This window comes from Psammomys obesus, unplaced genomic scaffold (genome assembly GCF_907164565.1).
Source record: "Psammomys obesus unplaced genomic scaffold, mPsaObe1.curated_primary_1811, whole genome shotgun sequence".
NCBI lineage: Eukaryota > Metazoa > Chordata > Mammalia > Rodentia > Muridae > Psammomys > Psammomys obesus.
This window is the reverse complement of record NW_026595981.1, coordinates 8378404-8391489: the sequence shown is the minus strand read 5'-3', so window position 1 is coordinate 8391489 and position 13086 is coordinate 8378404. Positions and strand designations below refer to the sequence as shown.

Genomic DNA, 13086 nt, shown 5'->3' with positions numbered 1-13086 from the left:
CTCTTCTCTTCCTCTCTCTGTCTCCGTGTGTGTGTGTGTGTGTGTGTGTGTATACACGCGCGCGCGCGCGCGACCAGTATCCAGTGCGCGCAATCAGTACCCAGGGCAGCTCTGTGGCTGGCCGGTGGTTGGCGTGAGTCGCAAGGCCGTCGCGTTTGCCCATTTGGTCAGCAGATGGCGCTGCAGGCCTGGCCTACAAAAGACGCTCCAGTCGCGGAACCCGGAAGCGTCCGTCGGGAGGGGGCGGGCCCAGGGCGCTAAGAGTCCTGTGAGTTGGGAAGGGATAGAGTCCCTCACCCCGACCTGCACCTTCTTCCCGCTCTCTCCTCCGGTGCTAGCGCGCCAGGATCCTTTCCCGAAGTGGAACCAAGGGACGCCCGGAGTTGGGGGACTCTGCGAGCGCCCACGTGACACACAACCCTCAAGGCGTCCTAGGTTTGCAGGGAACATGGGCAAGCTCAGGGCAGGGCTGTGCCCGGGCCTCTCCGAGGAGATCGTCCGGCTTCTGAGGGACCGAAAAATCAAGACAGGTGACCGCGTGGGCGTGTAGCACACATCATGGGCACGACCTTGAGGGTCGGCGCCACGGTCTTGGCACACGTGCGGGGGCACTTCGCTCTACCGAGAGCTCCACACTCCTCCTCTGACCTCCTGGGGAGGCTGGGTTCGTGGGAGCCAAGCCAGAGGCAAAGGACTCTACTGTGTGCTGGGCTCCTCGCAGGGTCCTGCATCAGGGCCTGAGTACTCCGAGATCCGAAGTAGAGTTAAGACCCTATTTCACAGCAGAGGAAACGGCTAGGCGTGGCAAGGCTAAGCCATTCCTGTTGCCAATCAGGTGCTCTTGGTCTCTTTCCAGTGGCGGACCTGGCGGCTGCTGACCTAGAGGAGGTAGCTCAGAAGTGTGGCTTGTCTTACAAGGTGATGCAAGCGCCATCCCAACCTGTCTTCCAGAGCGGATCCCCAGGCTGCAGGATCAGAGTTTCCCGGAGTAGATGGGGAAGGGGGCACTAGATCCGGAGTGCTTTACGGTTGCTTGGGGGGGTGGGGGGGGCGGGACAAATGCTTTTCAGGGCTCTGGGCAGTCTGGCCGCTCTGGAGCCTGAGTGTCCTCCCTATTGGCAGGCCCTGGTTGCCTTGAGGAGGGTGTTGCTGGCGCAGTTCTCCGCTTTCCCCTTAAACGGCGCAGATCTCTATGAGGAGCTGAAGACTTCCACTGCCATCCTGTCCACAGGCATTGGAAGGTTTGTATGCCTAGCTGGGCAAGAGGATGAAAGCAGAGCTTTTCCATACCGAGACTATAGAGGGCAGGGCTGGCGAGGGTAGTCTGAAGCTGTCAGGGAACTTACGGGTATCTGGACCCTGAGGGTTTTTTTTCTTAGAGTGACCCGCGGGGGTTCCTAGCCTCAGCACTGTTGATACTTGGCCAGGGTGGTGGTGGCGGCAGTAAATATTTGCTTGGGTTAGGGCTACCCTGTGCGTTCAGAGACGTTTAGCAGCATTCCTGGCCTTTACTCATCGGATGCCAAGCTCACCTCTCCTGCCCCCAGTGATAACAATCAAAAATGTCTCCAGATACTATTCAGTGTCTCCTGGGAGCCAACTTTTCCCAGTGAAGAGACACTAGGCTATGACACAAGATGTCACTAATATCCCATTATTTAGTAGAGTCCATGATACTTCAGGATAAGACAACTGAGACCAGGGCAGGATTGAGACTTCCGGGGAGTCTGTACCTAGGCTCTGACCCTAGGATATTGGCTCTCAACCTTCATAAGCTGCGACCCTTTAATACAGTCCCTCCTGTGGTGACCCCCAACCATAAAATTATTTTCGTTGTACTTCGTAACTGGAATGTTGCCACTGTTATAGATCATAATGTAAATACCTGATATGCAGGATTTCTGATATGCAACCCCTGTGAAAGGGTTGTTCAATCCCAAAGGGGTCACGACCCCGGGGTTGAGAAATGGTGCCCTAGGTTATAGATGAGAGATTTTTCGGCTCTCTTGTGGTTAGCCTAAGAGGAGGAGGCGGCAGAGGTGAGCCCAGAGCCTGTTGCCTCTGCCTTTGCAGGCAGCTGCAGGAAGCCGTGCACTCTCACTGAAAAGAGCGGTTAGGTTGTGCCCTGTTGTTTGGGTTGGGAAAGACTTGGAAGACGACTGGCGTTTTCTGGCCAAGCGAGCCTGACCCCTCTCCTGGCCTGTCTGTGCGGAGTTTGATGAATAACACTGCCATCACAAAGGTCTCTGGATTGGTCTGGCCCTTGCTGTTTCCAGAACACATTCTCTTGGCAAGGTCCGCACAGTCTAGTGCTTGCTCTCGCTGGTTGGGGGTCTGTGTTTGTAATCCATCAAACATTGGCCGAGTGCCTACTGGGTGCCAGGCACATGCAGATGCTATCTGTAGGAGTGAGGCTCAGTATCTTAAGCATGGTGGTCAGTGTATATGGGAGAATTGTGAGTACAGCAAGGAGGCACTTTGGCTTTGGGGCCCAGGGGGCTTATAAAACCAGCACACACAGAAGGAGCAGTGAGAGGGCACGCTGCGGTCATCAGTGCAGGAAGTGGCTCAGAGTGGCACGGGTAGCCTTGACATTGGCAGACCAACCACTGAGGTTGCCCTGAATGCTCACCTCGACGCCGGCGCCATGCTCAGCATTTCATGGCATGCATTTCATTTGCCCTTCACAACCCCAGATGAGAGCGCACCGGCTTTTGAAATCATTATTGCGTATGTGAAGAAATGGGGACTCCGGGTCAGGGACCATCTCAGGATCCTGCTGCTGTTAGATGGTAGATTGGATACATGGAGGCGAGAGGCCCCGTGAAAGCATTTGTAGGTCGTTGGGGTGGAGCTGTGCAGGATGGCCAGGCCAGCTAGGGGAGGCCAAGCTGGGATCTGGTGGTGCTGGTTTGGGTTGCTTAAGTCTGATCCAGGGTTTGTGAGGGTGGAAGACGTGTTGAAGGTGAGACGTGGCCAGAGGCTTACTGTGAGGTGAGGTGTAGGTCTGAAGACTCAAAGGCGGCTTGCTAGGTGTTCAGCCTTCCTCGCAGTGTGCTGTGCCTATTGAACCTCTGGAGATGAGGCTATAATTAAAGCTATCGAAACCCGTGATTAACACACATAAAACCGTTAAATAGGGTCCTCTTGGAGTACTGAGGCGCAGTCTTTGCAGGCCAGCGGAGCATGCAGCACACCTCAGGAAGCCACTGTAGATGGGTTAGTGTGGTTAGGCCTTGCGAGCCAGGGCTTTGGTCTGTTCCCCTCTGTGGGAATAACCGTCTTAAGGAAACAGGAAGCAAGGTGTCTGGATGAATGACTGGGAGAATAACTGATGGGAAGTTCGGTGGAAAAGCTGGGGGGAATCTCAGAAACCCCTGCATCGTAAGCAGTCCTGGCTGGAGCCCCTCTACGTACTGCTGTGCTCAGAGGATATGTATTGGTAGGTTGCCCTGCTCCATCCAGAACCAGTGGGAAGAGTCAGGGGTGGAAACACCCGTGGGAGGTTGTCTAAGAGGTGGGTTTGGAAGTACCTCATGCAGGTGGAGCGTCTTAGCCCAGTATGTGGTAGGTTTTGTTTCTGTTTTAAGATTTTTATTTTAGTTGGCCATGATGGTGCATACCTTTAATCCCAGCATGTGGGAGACAGAGGCAGGTGGATCTCTGTGAGTTCGAGGACAGCCTGGTCTACAGAGTGAGTTCTAGGACTGCCAGAGCTACATAATAGAGAGACCTTATCTCAAAATTGTTTATTTGTGTGTGTGTGTGTGTGTGTATGTCCATTGTATGTATAGATGCTCAGGAAAGCCAGAAGAGGAAGTTGGATTCCATGGTGTTGGAATTATAGGGGACACTGAGGCATCTGATGTGGTATCGGGAACCAAATAAAGTCTTCTACAAGAGCAGCAATTCGACTTAGCTGCTGAGCCATCTCCAGCCCGACCCCCCTGCGATGGGTTCTTTGGTTGGTTGGCTTTGGTGTTTTGAGACAGGGTTGCTTTGTGTAGTCCTGGCTGCCCTGGAACTCACTTTGTAAGAGAGGCTGGCCTTGAACTCAGAGGTCCGCCTGCCTCTGCCTCACGAGTGCTGGGATTAAAGGTGTGCACCACCACCTGGTATGTGATGGGTTAAATGGAGTCAAAACCCAGTGATTCAGCAGGTTTGTAATCCCAGCAGAGGGAGGCAGAGGCAGGGGGATCCCTGTGAGTTTGAGGCCAGCCTGGTCTACAAAGGGAGTCCAGGACAGCCAAAAGAAACCCTATTTTGGAAAACAAACAAACAAACAAACAAACAAACAGGAAACAGTGATTCATTCTTCCCTGTGACTACTTGGGAAGTGTAAAATGAAATACTTCTAGAACACCTATTTAATCAATCAAGAACAATGTTCCGCACAATTTTGTCTGCAGACTGGAGTCACCTGGGGAACTTTTTTTTTTTTTTACACAGAGTTTCACTGTGTAGCCTTAGCTGTCCTGGACTCTGTAGATCAGGCTGCCCTCAAACTCACTTTGATCCGCTGCCTGTGCCTCTCTGGCTTACTGCGGGAACTTTTAAAGACCCTTTAAGGCTAACTCTTCAACCAGATGAGCATGTCCCAAAGGAAGGGACACAAGTAGCCTTTAGTATTTTGGGGTGCTCCAAGACAAGCTGGGGAATTGTTATTGTAAGTTGCTTTTAGAAAACTCCTCTGAAAGCTGAGTGAGGGGGGTGTGTGCCTGGTCCCAACTGCTAAGAGGCCAAGCTAGGAAGATCATCTGGTTCAATGGCAGCCTCCTGTCATAAAAAAGAAGAGAAAGGAAAAAACAGAAAGACCTTGTAACGTGCTGGCAGAATTGATTCTCAAACTTGAGCACGCATTAAAATCATTCAGAATTCTCTGTCTTTCCCTCTCTCCCTCCCCTTCGCCCTGTCTTCCTGTGTGTTCGTGTGTGTGTGTGTGTGTGTGTGTTCATGCACATATACCCATGGACACCAGAGGACACCAGATGTTATTACTTGGGGGCCATCTTGTTTGTTTTATTTTTTTATCTTCATGCCTATGAGTGTTTTTGACTGTGTACCACACACATTCCTGGTGCCCTTGGAAGTCAGACTTCCCTGTGCCTGGAGTTACAGATGGTTCTAAGCTGCCATGTGGGTATTAGAGATTGAACCCTGGTCCTCTTAACCTCTGAACCATCTCTCCATTCTGGCCAGTGAGCCTCAGGGACTCACTTGTGGCTGCATTCCCACCACTGGAATCTTAAATGCACACCACCAGAGCTGGATTTTTTTTTCTTTTTTAGAGATCACTTTAGTTTTTAGTTTTCAGCATGTATATGCTTCTGTGTATGAGCGTGTGCACATGGATGCAGGGGCCTGTGGAGACCAGACGTATCAGATGCCCTGGGTAGTTAGTTGTAAGCCAAGAGCTCAGTCACATCTCTAGCCTCTCACACTCAGCTTTTTGTGTTGGTTCTAGGGATCAAGGCAAGGTCTCCACGCTTGCAAGGCAAGCAGTTTTATGGACTGAGCCATCATGCCAGCCCCCACCTGGAAGGAGGTCTTAAACTTCAGAAGCAGGCTCTAACTCTAGACTCTCTGGCTGTGTGCCTGATGTAGTTGATCTGGGCCCTACCCTGGGAGTGCCTGGTGAGAGGAACTGCTGTGATGGAACCAGGCTGGAGCCCTACTAAATAGATGCTTATTAAACAGACACCCTATGTCCAAGAAGCCACAGGGCAAGTGGAAGGATTAGAGCATTTTGATTGGCAGGAGCCTATGGCCCCTGGAGTTAAAATAGGTGGAGTGGGGATTGGTTGCTGCTTGCCATGAGCTGATAGGTCATGGTTGGCCATCAAGAACCTCTTCAGAGGCCTGTGGTCCATGATTGTTATTGCCTAGTTAGGGAGGGAGGTGCATGTCCCAGCTGGGACACAGACATTTCAGCCCCTGTCCTGGACATAGCATGGAGGGTAATGACCTGTTTCATGGTGGTTTTGGGGCAGAACTGGGATTAGGAAGTGGCCATGTTTTGAGGTTCATCTCAAGGCTTCTACAGCCAGAGTTTTCACAGTCTGAGCCACTGTTCTTTTCATTTCTTCAGCAATATTTACTGTGTACCTTCAGGGTTTTTGGCTTTGTGCTAATGCTGGGGACACAACAGGGATAAAAGCCCTGTCTTTGCCCCAGGGTGTTCCTAGGAGATGAGGGAGGCAGACAAAAACAAGCAAATAAAAAATAATTACAAACTCCCAGAACTAATAAGCGAGTTTAGCAAGGTCTGGGGATACAATATCAACACATAAAAATCAATTGCATTTCTCTGAACTCACAATGAACATGTGAAAACTGAAATTAAAAACACAGCGCCATTTGCTGTTGCATCTCAGAAAATGAAATGCTTAGGTCTAAATCTGACAAAGCCCGTGTAGAATTTGTATGCTGAAAATTAAAAACGCTGATGAAGAATATCAAAGGTGAACCAAACAAATGCAGAGACTTTCCATGTTCATTGATTACAAGATTCTACATTAGTGAATGTCAACTTTCCCCCTACCTCTTTTTTTTTTTTTTTTTAACTTGATACTAGAGGTTGAACTCAGGGCTTTGCATATGCTAAGCAAGCACGCTTCCATTAAAGCTATTTCTCTCTCTCTCTCTCTCTCTCTGGGTCTCATTATGTTGCCTTTAACCTTACAGAGGTCAGGACTTTGGATGTTGGGATCAAATTTATCTGCAGGTTTAATACGGTTTCTCCTCTCCTCTCTTCCCCCTCACTCTCATCTGCCTCAGCCTTGACAATCTACTTGATGCTGGCCTCTATACTGGGGAGGTGACTGAATTTGTAGGTGGCCCAGGCAGTGGCAAAACCCAGGTACCCATGGGAGAGCTTCGGGAGGTGGGCATGTTGTCCTGGATTCCTTGGTGTGTGTGGGGGTGTTCTTGAGGGTGTCCCCATGGGTTGTGAGGTCAGAACAGACAAGATGGGTGCCAAGAATGGGCTTTAAGTGCATGCTGTTGGAATCTGGTCAGAATGTGGTAGAGAGCTGCCTGGTGGCCCCCACCTCGTCCCCAGGGGCTTAGGTTTACCCAGCACCCCACCTTGTCTCTGAAGGTGTGTCTCTGTGTGGCTGCAAATGTAGCCCACAGCCTGCAGCAGAATGTTCTGTACATTGATACCAATGGAGGAATGACAGCGTCCCGCCTCCTCCAGCTGCTACAGGCTAGAACCCAAGAACAGAAGAAACAGGTAAGGGGCAGGATGGCTGGGTTCCTTTCAAATTCTGATTCGGGGAGACCTTGTGACCCTTTACACTGTAAGAATTTATGACATCTGTGGGAATCATCATTTCTTGCTTTAAAACATGAGGGTCTTCTGCATTCCTAAAGCTGCTCAGCTCATGTTCATGTCATCATCCCATCATTATCCCAGCTAGGATGCCACCCACACTGATTCTTCAGGAACTTCCAAGTCCTTGTATACCGTAAATCAAAGCTGGCAAGCACTTAGCATCTGTGTTTCCAGCCCATTTCTTGCCCATGGCAGGCATCACTAATCAATCATATCTGCCCTTCCTGCTGAATGCTGAATGTCTCACCCAGGTGGTCACCACTGTGAGATCGGCCCATTAGGCAAAATCCATTTGCCATTGTGGATGCCAGCACTGTGTCTAAGTGCCTCCTTGCCCTTTCAGCTCTGTGATTACTCTTTTTTTTTTTTAAAAAAAAAAAAATAATTTATTTTGTTTTATGTACATTGGTGTTTTGACTGCATATATATCTGTGTGAGGGTGTTGGATCCCCTGGAACAGGAGTTACAGTTATGAGCTGCCATGTGGGTGCTGGGGATTGAACTCCCGTCCAAGAGCATTCAGTGCTCTTAACCGCTGAGCCATCTCTCTAGGTCCCCTGTGATTACTCTTTATCCCTTTCCTGGACCCCCTCTCCAAGGCCCTGCTTCTCTTTCCCACCTCTCAGGCAGGAGCTCTCCAGAGGATACACGTGGTGCATGCATTTGACATCTTCCAGTTGCTGGATTTGCTACAGGACCTTCGGGGCACCATGGCCCAGCAGGTGAGCCTGCTGATCTGCCTGTTTCTGCTTTACCCAGTTGGCCAGGTGTTAGCTGTATGCGGGCAGGTGTCCCAGTGTCACAGCTCCAGCTGTGTTTGCACTTGCGCACCCCACCCCCAGGTGGAATTTCTCCGTGCTTAATTCATGTGCTCCATTGTTTAGAGGCTCACCAGCCCTGTACAACAGGACCTGGGAGGTTGAAGCAGGTGGATCTCTTTGGCTCTCATAGAGATCCGCCTGCTTCTGCCTCCCTGAGTGCTAGGATTAAACTCTGTAGCCTTATCTCTCTCCTATCACCTATACTTGGGTTCCAGGAATCACACTCTGTGGTTATCAGGCTTGTGCAACAGCCTTTATCTGCTGAGCCATCCCAGTGGCCTCCACCCTCCATTAGAGGAGCCTGGCCCAGGCATCCCCTAGAGGTCATTGGCTCATGATGCCTGCTCTTCCCCATCCCTACAGGCTGCAGCTTCTTCAGGCACTGTGAAGGTTGTGATTGTGGATTCTGTCACTGCAGTGGTGGCCCCACTTCTGGGAGGTGAGCAGAGGGAAGGTAAGTAGTGGAGGAGAGCCTGGAGACAGGGTGGGGACTTCACCTTCCAGCCCTGTCCTTGGCACTCTGCCGCTTCTCCTGTCTGCTCCTCTCCCAGGCCTGGCCTTGATGATGCAGCTGGCCCGAGAGCTCAAGATCCTGGCCCGGGACCTGGGTGTGGCGTTGGTGGTGAGGAGGCTTTGCCATGAACATAACTTCTGGTTGTAGCTAGCTCTTTTTCTCTTAAATGTCAGCTGGGGGTGGAAGTGGGGCTGGAAAGATGGCTCAGTGGTTAAGAGTATTGGCTGCTCTTCTTAGAGGATCCTGATTCAATTCCCAGCACCCACAAGGCAGCTCACAACTGTCTGGTTTGTAACTCAAATTCCAATGGATTCAACTCCCTCACACAGATATATATGCATGCCAAACACCAAATGTACATAAAAATAAAGAAATTTTTTAAAATGTCAGCTGGGGCCGGTCAGGGTGGTGCATGCCATTAATCCCAGTACTTGGGAGGGAGAGGCAGGCAGATCTCTGTGAGTTCAAGGCCAGCCTGGCCAACAGAGCAAGTTCCAGGACTGCCGGGGCTACACAGAGAAATTCTGTTGGGTGGGGGAGGAGTGGGCTGGCCAAGATGGTTCAGTGGGTATAAAGGCATCTGTCACATGAGCCTAAATAAGTTTGACCCCAAGAGCCCACATAAAGGTAGAAGAAGAGAACCAACTCTACAAAGCTCTCCAACCATCGCAAGTGTGTCTACATACATGCATACATACATGCATATAGTGCTGGAACTAAAGGCTTATGCCACCATGCCCAGCTTTCCTGATTTTTTTCAAATGCACTCCATCTCCTGGCTTCTGGGTGTTTGAGTACTTGAGTGCCAGGTTCTGGTATGGATAGTAGGGAAGGAGCCATAGTTGCTAGCCTCAGGAGGCTGTGGCTTGGGTGTCTCTGGCTGGCCTGCTTTAAGACTGGTTCCAGATTGGGGCTCCTTGTCCAAACCTTCCTTCTCCTCTCACTTCCCCATACACACTCCAGACACAAAGGGCTGGGTGCACTAGGCTAGGATGCCTGTAGCACGCACAAGTCCAGCACTGGTTCCACTTAGGAAAGAGTGAATAAAGGTGCTGCATGTACCATAATTGGTGTTAGGCCTAAAGCATCGAGGCTTTGTGGGAAACTAGGTGCAGACCAGGAGCCCTGAATTGTAGCTCTAGATTCAACTATAAGTTATAACACTGGGAAGAGCCATAAGTCAGATTTCCTCTCTGTAAAGGAAGCTTTAGGAACAGGTGTCCTTGGCACTACTATCATGGATCTGGGCCCCTTTCTGCAGGTGACCAATCACTTGACCAGAGACAGAGATGGTAAAGGGTTCAAACCTGCTCTGGGACGCTCCTGGAGCTTTGTGCCCAGTACCCGGATTCTCCTGGATGTCATTGAAGAGGCTGGCACATCAGGTAGTAGCCAGCGCACAGTGTGTCTGACCAAGTCTCCCCGCCAGGTGAGCCAACCCAGGTGTCATCAGGGATCTTGGGTCCTGGAGAGGGTGGTTTTCTTGCATCTCATTGAAGGATTCTTCAATGCTGAAATCCTGAAACAAAAGCCAAATTTTGCAAGCTTAAGCAAGCTTAGATTGCTTAATTCTACCTACCCCTCTCTCTCCTATCTCTTCTTCCAGCCAACAGGTCTGCAGGAGGTGATAGACATTGGGACACTGGGGACTGAGGAGCAGAGCCCGGAATTGCCTGGCAAACAGACATGATGCTGTTGACCGGGAAAGAAGAGACCGCCTCAAGGCCCTTACAGCTTTCCTTCCCAGTTAGCTGTGGTTCGCTGCCACACGGGACCTGACAGTGCAGAGTCATCAGAAGACAAGCCTCAGTTTCCTCAGCTTTACTGTGTGGATCTTATGGAGCCACTGCCAGAGTATGCTGCAGTGGGAGGGGCTTAGAAGTCTATCCCGGTCTCAAGTTTTCTTCCTTTCTGTCCACCGTACATTTCCAGTGGGGGCTGAGGTCACCCTCGCTTGGGACATCTCTGAAGAAACACAGTAGTGACTGGATGAACCGCTTCCTGGTCCTGTCACCATTGGATCCTAAACCCATTCCCTACACAGTGATTGCGCCAGGAAGCCTTTGCTTCTCCAACCCCCATTTATTTTGGCCTCTGTTTTTCCACTTGCAAGATGGTGCTGCTTTTGTCTGAGTTACTCAGTAGAAACAACCTCAGAAATGTAAACCTCTTTATATATGTCCTACTCTTATAACTGTATAGAAAGGAGGCCCTCTGAACCCTAGAGCCCCCTGGGGGGAAAGGCAGTGGGGCTCCCCCAGAAGGAGCATCCTTCCCTGCTTGCTGCCTGGGTCTCACACACCTGCCTACCTCACCCTGAGAGGGAAGATCATGGCTCCATGTTGTCCCAGGGATATAATTTACCGGGGAGGAAGGATATGACCTGCTCCTAGTGAACCAGACACTTGTTTCATATGCACGGTGCCCTGTGGGGCCCTTCCTCAGTATAGAGTAACCGGAGGTGCTGAACTGTGGCCTAACCCATAAACAGACAGACGGGAATTTGCACAGTAAATAGAGCCAGCTGGGAAAATTGATGCCGGCGTAAATAATACATGGCAAATCTAGTCTTTTATACAGAAATTCATTGCTGGTGGCTCTAAGATGCAGTATAATTACACCTCTCGTCCTGCCAGCTGTACCACAGCCTCGTGTCTTAGTGAATAAAATAACCCCCTGTCTATTACCAAGACTGTGGTCATCCATCTGAGAGTCATAACTCTGGCCGAAAGGGGAAGATGGTACCAGGGAATGGGAAATAAAAGGCAGAGTCAAGAAATTATCAGGATTGTTTACGGACCACAGTTTTTACAGGGAGGTCACACTTGGTTAGCCTGCTCTATAATTAGCTTCGTATGATTTGATGTGTTACAAGATGTGATATTCGGGGCCAGTGAGATGGCTTAGCAGATAAAGGTGCTTGTCACCAAGCCTGACAACCTGAGTCTAATCCCCGGGTCCCACATAATGGAAAGAGGAACGTGACTTTGCAAGTTGTCCTCTGGCTTCTATACCTTCTGTGTCATAGCTATGCCCCTTCACACATGATAATAAAAATGGAATAGTTAAAAATACATGGCATTTATAGGTGATGGGTAGAGGGATAGAAGCAAGTCTGAGGAATGGAGAGCGGATGACGAAGTGGCGTGGGTGTGTCTTTGTGAATGACAGTGTGGGTGAACTTAAACCCTCTTACTTTCTTCTGTGGAAGACTCCAGGAGACAACAGCCTTTGCTATCTACCCCATGGCGGGTCGGTTGGCAGGTTTCTGCCGCTCTACTGAGAAACAATACATTAAGCTGGGAAAGTAAATAACGACTACCCTTGTTGCGCTTTGTGCATCATGATCTCATAGCAGACAGCACCAATTAGTCAAGGGCACTCTTGTGGAGTGTTATATAGTTTCTTTTCGGTTTTCCGAGACAGGGTGTCTCTGCGTAGCCTTGGCTGTCCTGGAACTCACTCTACCAGGCTGGCCTCAAACTCAGAGACCTGCCTGCATCTCCCTGCCCTTTCTTAGGGCAGCTTTGCAGGGAACCACTATCAGTTGGGCGCAGGCTGGGTGGATTGTTTTTTGGTTTTTGGTTTTTTTTTTTTCCTTGCAGTCAGATAATTCAAACCCAGGACCTTACATGTTCTAAGCAATGGCTCCACCGCTGAGAGAAACCCCCCACTTCCCATCTCATCACTTTGTTAAAGAAAGAACCAAAGGCTTTGAGTAGAAACATGACAATTCCAGTGGTGGAACTAAAGGCCTCCTGTGTCTGCTCTTCTCTTGCTCTTTTCACATTGTGGAAGCTTGTGAATTAGTGGGCTTTAATGCATTTTTAGAGATATCAAAGGGTGGCCTAGGAGTGTACATCAGTGGCAGAGTGGCCCTAGATTTGATCCAGAGTCCTAGAAAAGAGTAAAAGCAATATATAAGATTGTTTCCCTCTTGATCTAGATATTCAGTAGGTCCCCAGTCTTTTCTCTTTTTTTCACCTTGATTCAAGGAGGTCATTGTATGTCTACTTGAAGTTAGAAAAAAAATACCTACTGTGTGCTAGCATATGTCTACTTGAAGTTAGAAAAAATACCTACTGTGTGCCAGCACTTGGTGGTCTCAAGTCAGAAGGCTGATCTAAGACAGACAAAAAGAAAAAAAAATCCATGTATTATTGAGGCTGCTCTTCCTAGCAAGTAATAAAATCCTGGTGAGGCATCAGTGATAAAGAAGGTCGCTCATCCCTGATAATGTGATGCCAAGGTTGGTTGATGCAATGGTCCAATGCGGAGAAGCAGAGGGTCCTTCCTTCTCTGTCCCTGCTTCTCTGTGCTGCTTTTGTCTTCAAACTTGTTGCCCTCATTAAAACCTGGCTGTAGCCACTCTGAACAGTAATCCAAACATGGATCATCTACGGGTAGGAAAGGGA

General features: G+C 49.8%; 1 protein-coding gene across 1 annotated transcript; it reads left to right on the top strand.

The window, feature by feature from the left end:
- Positions 1-249: 249 nt before the first annotated feature.
- On the top strand, positions 250-11745 carry Rad51d (RAD51 paralog D). Its single transcript, XM_055620399.1, has 10 exons — positions 250-530; positions 857-918; positions 1123-1241; positions 6778-6859; positions 7100-7234; positions 7963-8058; positions 8521-8611; positions 8709-8779; positions 9933-10100; positions 10278-11745. Exons 1-10 carry the CDS (start codon positions 449-451, stop codon positions 10359-10361), a joined length of 990 nt encoding a protein of 329 aa, XP_055476374.1. The 5' UTR covers positions 250-448; the 3' UTR covers positions 10362-11745.
- The last annotated feature ends 1341 nt before the right edge of the window (positions 11746-13086 follow it).

What these genes read in the sequence shown, in the direction of transcription:
- Rad51d (XM_055620399.1), top strand. Translation starts at nt 449, where the DNA reads ATGGGCAAGCTCAGGGCAGGGCTGTGCCCGGGCCTCTCCGAGGAGATC. An exon ending in GGACCGAAAAATCAAGACAG is followed by an intron (nt 531 to 856) that starts GTGACCGCGTGG and finishes GTCTCTTTCCAG; the next exon opens with TGGCGGACCTGGCGGCTGCT. An exon ending in GGGAGGTGAGCAGAGGGAAG is followed by an intron (nt 8,612 to 8,708) that starts GTAAGTAGTGGA and finishes CTCCTCTCCCAG; the next exon opens with GCCTGGCCTTGATGATGCAG.